This window comes from Larus michahellis, chromosome W (assembly GCF_964199755.1).
Source record: "Larus michahellis chromosome W, bLarMic1.1, whole genome shotgun sequence".
Taxonomy (NCBI): domain Eukaryota; kingdom Metazoa; phylum Chordata; class Aves; order Charadriiformes; family Laridae; genus Larus; species Larus michahellis.
The window spans coordinates 2,945,484-2,954,148 of NC_133929.1; the positions used below are offsets into that span (position 1 = coordinate 2,945,484).

Consider the following 8,665-nt stretch of genomic DNA (forward strand, 5'->3'; position numbering starts at 1 on the left):
TATCGTGGTCTGAATGAAGTCACGCCACCACTGAGCGCTGCCGTGCCAGACGTGCTAGAACTGCAGTACGAACTGGAGTCCAAGGCAGCCCAGTGGTATGCCACAGCTGATATAGCCAATGCATTCTTCTCAGTCCCTTTGGCAGCAGAGTGCAGGCCACAGTTTGCTTTCACCTGGAGGGGCGTCCAGTACACCTGGCATCGACTGCCCCAGGGGTGGAAACACAGCCCCACCATTTGCCATGGACTGGTCCAGACTGCACTGGAGCAGGGGGAAGCTCCAGAACATCTGCAGTACATTGATGACATCATTGTATGGGGCAACACAGCAGAAGAAGTTTTTGAGAAAGGGAGTAAAATGGTCCGAATCCTTCTGAAAGCTGGTTTTGCCTTAAAACGAAGTAAGGTCAAGGGACCTGCGCAGGAGATCCAGTTCTCAGGAATAAAATGGCAAGATGGACGCTGTCAGATCCCAATGGATGTGATCAACAAAATAGCAGCTATGTCTCCACCAACTAGTAAAAAGGAAACACAAGCCTTCTTAGGCATTGTGGGCTTTTGGAGGGTGCATATCCCAGATTGCACTCTGATTGTGAGCCCTCTGTATCAAGTGACCCGGAAGAAGAACGACTTTAAATGGGGTCCTGAGCAACGACAAGCTTTTGAACAAATCAAACAGGAAACAGTCCATGCAGTGGCCCTGGGGCCAGTCCGGGCAGGACAAGATGTTAAAAATGTGCTCTACACCCCAGCCGGGGAGAACGGCCCTTCCTGGAGCCTCTGGCAGAAAGCACCAGGGGAGACCCGAGGTCGACTCCTAGGGTTTGGGAGTCGGGGATACAGAGGATCCGAAGCCCGCTACACTCCAACGGAAAAAGAGATGTTGGCAGCATATGAAGGGGTTCGAGCTGCTTCGGAAGTGGTTGGCACAGAAGCACAGCTCCTCTTAGCACCTCGACTGCTGGTGCTGGGCTGGATGGTCAAAGAAAGGGTCCCCACCACACATCATGCAACTGATGCTACATGGAGTAAGTGGATTGCACTGATCACACAGCGAACTCGAATGGGAAACCCCAGTCGCCCAGGAATTCTGGAAGTGATCATGGACTGGCCAGAAGGCAAGGATTGCGGAATGTCGCCAGAGGAGGAGGTGACGCGTGCAGAAGAGGCCCCACCATATAATAAACTGCCAGGAAATGAGAAGAAATATGCCCTGTTCACTGATGGGTCCTGCCGCATTGTGGGAAAGCATGGAAAGTGGAAGGCTGCTGTGTGGAGTCCTACACAACAAGTTGCAGAAGCCAGTGAGGGACAGGGTGAATCGAGCCAGTTTGCAGAGGTGACAGCCATCCAGCTGGCTTTGGACATTGCCGAGCGAGAAAAAGGGCTAGTACTTTATCTCTACACTGACTCATGGAGGGTGGCAAATGCTCTGTGGGGGTGGCTACAGCAGTGGAAGCAGGGCAACTGGCAGCGCAGAGGCAAACCCCAAGATATTGCTGCCCGGATAGAGAATCTGGTTGTGAAAGTACGCCACGTAGATGCCCGTGTACCAAAGAATCGGGCCACGGAGGAACATCAGATCAACCAGCAGGTGGATCGGGCTGCTAGGATTGGAGTGGCTCAGGTGGATCTGGACTAGCAACATAGGGGCGAACTATTCATAGCTCGGTGGGCCCATGACTCCTCAGGCCATCAAGGGAGAGGTGCGACATATAGATGGGCTCGTGACCGAGGGGTGGACTTGACCATGGACACTATTGCACAGGTCATCCATGAATGTGAGACGTGCGCTGCAATCAAGCAAGCCAAGCGTTTGAAGCCTCTTTGGTATGGAGGACGATGGCTGAAATATAAATCTGGGGAGGCCTGGCAGGTTGATTATATCACACTGCCACAAACCCGTCAGGGCAAGCGCCCTGTGCTCACAATGGTGGAAGCAACCGCCGGATGCAACCACGGTGCCGATGGTAGACAAGTGTACTCTTTGCTGGGTTAAAAACTGGCTGGATGGCCGTGCCCAGAGAGTTGGGATTAATGGGGTGAAATCCTCTTGGCGGCCGGTCACCAGTGGTGTCCCTCAGGGCTCAGTTTTGGGGCCGGTTTTGTTTAATATCTTTATCAATGATCTGGATGAGGGGACTGAGTGCGCCCTCAGTAAGTCTGCAGACGACACCAAACTAGGTGGGAGTGTCGATCTGCTTGAGGGTAGGAAGGCTCTACAGAGGGACCTGGACAGGCTGGATCGATGGGCCAAGGCCAGCTGTGTGAGGTTTAATAAGGCCAAGTGCCGGGTCCTGCATTTCGGTCACAACAACCCCAAGCAACGCTACAGGCTTGGGGCAGAGTGGCTGGAAAGCTGCCTGGCAGAAAAGGACCTGGGGGTGCTGGTGGACGGCCAGCTTAACATGAGCCAGCAGTGGGCCCAGGGGGCCAAGAAGGCCAATAGCATTCTGGCTTGTATCAGGAACAGCGTGGCCAGCAGGAGCAGGGAAGTGATGGTGCCTCTGTACTCGGCACTGGTGAGGCCTCACCTCGAGTGCTGTGTTCAGTTCTGGGCCCCTCTGTACAAGAGGGACATTGAAGTGCTGGAGCGTGTCCAGAGGAGAGCTACCAGGCTGGTGAGGGGTCTGGAGACCAGGGCATATGAGGAGAGGCTGAGGGAGCTGGGCATGTTTAGCTTGGAGAAGAGGAGGCTGAGGGGAGGCCTCATTGCCCTCCACAGCTCCCTGAAAGGAGGGTGGAGAGAGGTGGGTGGTGGCCTCTTCTCCCAGGCGAATAATGACAGGACCAGAGGAAATGGTCTGAAGCTGCAGCAGGGGAGGTTTAGGTTAGATATCAGGAAGAATTACTTTACTGAAAGAGTGGTCAGGCACTGGAACAGCCTGCCCAGGGAGGGGGTTGAGTCACCAGCCCTAGAGGTGTTTAAGAAACGTCTAGATGTGGCACTTCAGGGCATGCTCTAGTGGCAGAGATTGTAGGTTGTTTGGTTGGACTCGATGATCTTAAGGGTCCTTTCCAACCATGAAGATTCTATTATTCTAAGATTCTATGGCTGGAAACATACCCTGTGCCCCATGCTGCCGCCCGCAACAGTATCCTGGGCCTTGAAAAGCAAGTCCTTTGGCGACATGGTACCCCAGAGAGAATTGAGATGGACAACAGGACTCATTTCCAAAACAGCCTCATAGACACCTGGGCCAAAGAACATGGCATTGAGTGGGTACATCACATCCCCTGTCACACACCAGCCTCTGGGAAGACAGAACGATACAATGGGCTGTTAAAAACTACACTGAGAGCAATGGGTGGTGGGACCTTCAAACACTGGGATGCACATTTAGCAAAGGCTACCTGGCTAGTTAACACCAGGGGATCTACCAATCGGGCTGGCCCTGCCCAATCAAAACTTCCACGTACCGTAGAAGGGGATAAAGTCCCCATAGTGCACATGAAGACTATGTCAGGGAAGACAGTCTGGGTCAGTCCTGCCTCAGGCAAAGGCAAACATATCAAACCCATCCGTGGAATGGCTTTTGCCCAAGGACCTGGGTGCGCTTGGTGGGTGATGCGGCAGGATGGGGAGATACAATGTGTACCTCATGGGGATCTGATTTTGGGTGAGAATAGCCAATGAATCAATTTGTGTGTTGTTGATTGCTAAATAACCCTGCCACTGTATGTCCTCATTACTATAATTGCTATCAGCTGTACTACAGTAAGAATCACCCAAACTAATGACAGATGGACTTTGATGAAAAACCGAGTAAAGTGCAGTGGTGATGGGATCAGAACTGACCTCAGCAGCTGGCGCCCAGCAACTTCATTGAGATCGACATCTTCAACCCCTGGACCGTGGGCATGAGCCACACCGGATACATCAGCCACAAGCTCCGAAAATACAGCAAGCAACAGTCCAGCACCACACACCATCTCACCTGCCCTGAGAGACTGTTCTAACAGATGGTGCTGTTCAACATTTTCATCAATGACATAGACAGTGGGATCAAGTGCACCCTCAGCAAGTTTGCTGACGACACCAAGCTGAGTGGTGCGGTCGACGTGCTGGAGGGACGGGATGTCATCTAGAGGGACCTGGACGAGCTAGAGAGGTGGGCCCGAGCAAACCTTATGAAGTTTAACAAGGCCAAGTGCAAGGTCCTACACTTGGGTTGGGACAATCCTCGTTATCAATACAGGCTGGGGGATGATGTGATAGAGAGCAGCCCTGCGGAAAAGGACTTGGGACTTGGGGGTACTGGTAGACGAGAAGCTGGACATGAGCCAACAGTGTGTGCTTGCAGCCCAGAAGGCCAATTGCATCCTGGGCTGCATCAAAAGAAGCGTGGCCAGCAGATCCAGAGAGGTGATTCTGCCCCTCTACTCTGCTCTGGTGAGACCCCACCGGGAGTACCGTGTCCAGCTCTGGAGCCCTCAGCACAAGAAAGACATGGACCTGTTGGAGGGGGTCCAGAGGAGGGCTACAAAGATGATCAGAGGGCTGGAGCCCCTCTCCTATGAGGACAGGCTGAGAGAGTTGGGGGTGTTCAGCCTGGAGAAGAGAAGGCTCCAGGGAGACCTTATAGCAAGCTATCTGGCTTGATCTGTTCTTCATCATAAGGGGCAGGGGAACGAACTGACCTCTTTTTTTGCTTCCTGGTTACCAGGGCGACTTGTACCGGCACTGGTGGAGTTGGAGTAGCAGCAGTACTCATTGTTGGAGCAGCTGGAGTAGTGGCAGTGCTCGTTTTTGAGGCTGGAATAGTGGCAGTGGTCGTTGTCAGAGTTGAATTAGTGGAGGTGCTCATTGTCAAAGCTGGAGTGGGTTGTGCCAGAACGGGTGGCGTAGTGGCTCGTACTGGTTTGGTCCGTGGAGTGGCTTGTGCGTGCAGCAGTGCATGTCTTACAACACCAAATCCTGCACCAATATTTAACAAGAAAGCACCCCTGAAACACATGCAGGAGAATTGATAATAAAATGATTTTTAGAACATAACAATCATTTCCGAAATCCAAAAAGCATCCATCCCCTACCTCTGGTGGTGTCAATTTGGCATAAGCATAAAAGGACAAAGTAAATCTTCCCAAGGTAAAATTGAAAGTGTAATTCATAATAAAATCTATTACATGATGCCCAAGGTATGCAGGTAAAGTCGTTATTGAGCTTATCACAGTATGGATCAATATTAAACATCACAGCACAATAGCATGTTTCACCCGCTGCATACAAACACAACGAGTAAATAAATTATACAACACACATGGCAGATTAAGCAGCGGTGTATCAACTAACTTTAAACAAAACCCTATAAAGACACAATACAATATTCTACTCAAGAACGACATGATGTGAGCTGTCTGTTTCAATTTCCAACCCCTCAAGACTCTCAAAGGAAAAAATCCGATAGTCTCTCAATTGAGCAAGCTGGAATTCAAAATATTCAGGCAATCTGTCAGAGCCCGGGTTGTGCCCTGTGTTGGATGCAAATAAATCTGTTGTGGTTTAGGCTGGGCTGGCCACTAAACACATGACAGATGCTCCCTTTAACCTCTCTCCCTTCTTCCTTCAGAAGGCAGGAGAGAGAATGAGAGAGAGAGAGAGAACTTTTGGGTTGAAAAAGAAACTAAACTACTTTAATGAAATATTAATAATAAAATAATAAAAAGAAAAGATAATAGTATTAATAAGAAAATAATGAAATATATACAATATATACAAAACCAAATCAAGCTCCCAGGATGATGATCACGTCACCGGCAGGCACTGGGAAAGTTCCAGACTGGACTCAGCAACAGACGGGAACTGGATTACGGATCTGGATTCAGGAACGCACCAATTGGGATCAAAGGCAGATGAACAGAGTCCTCCTCAGATGCTGGCCATTGAAGAAAGAGACTGACCCCTTTGATCCCTCAGTTTTTATACTGAACATCCGCTTGCCAAGGAACAGCTCCAGTGCAGGTACGTCTGCAACAGAGTGAGGGTTTGCAGCAAAAAGGGGCTTCTCCTGAGCTTTCCAGAGCCGGGGAAATGCCAGAATAATGCAGACAACCCACGGGAGCTGGCAGATGACGCTAAGGTTGCTGACATGGCAAGGGCAGGGTCAACAGTAACAGTGGCCACCCCCACTCCCATAAAAGGCAGCTCTAGGGAGTGCTGTGAATAGAGCGTGGCGCAGCAGTTTGTGTGGAAGGGTGCTGAAGCTGTACCAGCTCGACCAGGGAGCCATGGTATCCACCTGTCAGAAAGCCTTGGCCTCCCTAAGCTCTGCACCCAGCAGGACTGAGGCAGCTTCTCAGATGGAGCTCGAGCACGCTGTCACCCAGGTGTCAGGCTGCAGGGTGTGCCCTACCCTTATGCTAGTATCACATGGCAACAGAGAGCACGCCTGTGGGAGGTGTGCCCAGGTAGAGGAAATCCTCTGCCCAGTGATGGAGCTCCAGGAGGAGGTAAGTAGGCTGAGAACTATCAGGGAGTGCAAGAGATAGACTGCTGGAGTCACAGCCTACCTTCCCTGAACCAGGCCCAACAGGCAGACAAGGCACATGATACAGAGGATTCCCTGTCCTCTCTCTGCCTGGCTGAACATGGTAACTTAGAGGACAGGGGGCAATGGCAACAAGTTCCAGCCTGGTGCAGCAGGCGTGTCTCCCCAGTAAGTCCCCCACCTTCCCAGGTACCCTCGCAAAATAGGTATGAGGCTCTGCATGCAGAACTGAACAATGACAAGGATAATGATGATTCAGTTAGCGCGGAGGTGTTGCTGAAGTTAAGTTGAACTACACCCATTAGCGTATTAAGTATTAGTGTATTACATCCATTAGTGTATTAAGGTATTAAGTACCTGAGAGAACTGGCTTTGCGAGAGGTGATTTTTGGTGGCATTCCAAAGTCTTTGCCTTCGGGCCAGTTTGTGATCACTTCCTACAGTTTCCTGGACAGTTTGAGAGAGACCTTATAGCAGCCTTCCAGTCCCTGAAGGGGGCCTACAGGAAAGCTGGGGAGGGGCTGTTTGCAAGGGCATGTAGCGATAGGACGAGGGGCAATGGGTTTAAACTAGAGCAGGGCAGGTTTAGATCAGACATTAGGAAGAAGTTCTTTCCAATGAGGGTGGTGAGACACTGGCCCAGGTTGCCCAGAGAGGTGGTGGAGGCCCCATCCCTGGAGACATTCAAGGCTAGGCTGGATGAGGCTCTGAGCAACCTGATCTAGTTGAAGATGTCCCTGCTGACTGCAGGGGGGTTGGACTAGATGGCCTTTAAAGGTCCCTTCCAACCTAACACATTCTATGATTCTATGGAGCCCAAAGCCATGGATTAAATGAACTCAACAGACATTTTAGAGGGATGCCCCATAGCCTAAGGACATTATATCTGTATGAATATATATGTACATATATATACACATATATAAGACAAGGGAAAGTGGTGGCATTAATTGTAAATGCTAAGATCTGTGCATGACGTAGATGGCATGGAATAAGGGGTGGATAATGCGCAAGTGCAGGTTTCTCCACATGGGACGGGGTAATCCTGGTTATACGTACAAACTGGGGGACGAGAAGCTGGAGAGCAGCCCCATGGCAAGAGATCTGGGGGTCTGGGTTAATGGTAAGTTGAATATGAGTTACTAGTGTGCCCTGGCAGCCAAAAGAGCCAACTGTGTCCTGGGGTGCAACAAGCACAGCATAGCTAGCTGGTTGAGGGAGGTGATTGTCCCACTCTACACAGAAGTGGTGCAGCCCCACCTCGAGTTCTGTGTGCAGTTTTGGGTGCCTCAATATAAGAAGGACATCAAACTATTTGCGTTTGTCCAGAGGAGGGCAACCAAGACGGTGAAAGGTCTCGAGGGCAAGACTTATGAGGAGTGACTGAGGTCACTTGGCTTGTTCAGCTTGGAGAAGAGAAGGCTGAGGGGTGACCTCATGGCAGTCTACAACTTCCTCAAGGGGGCCAGTGGAAGGGGAGGTGCTGATCTCCTCTCTCTGTTGACCTGTGATAGGACGTGTGGACATGGTATGAAGCTGCATCAAGTTCGAATTGGACCTTAGGAAAAGGTTCTTCACTGAGAGGGTGGTCTGTCACTATAACAGGCTCCCCAGGGAAGTGGTCACAGCCCCAAGCCTGTCAGAGTTGAAGGAGCATCTGGACAATGCTCTTAGTCATATGGTTTAGTTTTAGGTAGCCCTCTGAAGAACAGGGAGTTGGACTTGACAAGAATCAAGGTTCTCAGGATGAGACACCTGTGGCAATGTGCTCTCCCCTTCCCCAACCAGCCCCTCCCTGGGCTCCTGCTCAAGCCATAACCATCAGTGGGAGGTGTGATGAGCTGCACCTGGACTTTGGGGGATGGCTGGCAATACAGTCAAAACACTGTCTGGAGTGGGGGCCTAGACATCTTGTTCCCATGGGAATATGACTATAGGTCAATTATCTTACTCCATAAATAGCGGACAGCCCAAGAGCCCTTTGAGCTCTCCTGCACGGCAGCGGGCTGCACGCCAGGATCTCCCCTTGAGTGGGGACGCTCGCTTAAGGTTCTGCTCCTCGAGGCTGAGAGATTCCTTGCCGCAGCAGATTCTCGGTAAGTGACTGATAGCATGCTAAACTTTGAAATCTTAGCTGAGTGAGATAAGGATTGATTGCGCATATAGAATCCTTTAGAC

At 50.8% G+C, this 8,665-nt stretch overlaps 1 protein-coding gene across 1 annotated transcript in view; it reads left to right on the top strand.

The window, feature by feature from the left end:
- The window catches only part of LOC141735513 (arrestin domain-containing protein 3-like), a 45,619-nt gene extending 39,363 nt beyond the window's left edge, over window positions 1-6,256 (top strand). The window contains exon 8 of the mRNA XM_074568425.1: window positions 5,731-6,256. Within this exon, the coding sequence (XP_074424526.1) occupies window positions 5,731-5,742 (12 nt within the window). The 3' untranslated portion in view covers window positions 5,743-6,256. The remainder of the gene's footprint in view (window positions 1-5,730) is intronic.
- Window positions 6,257-8,665: the final 2,409 nt, after the last annotated feature.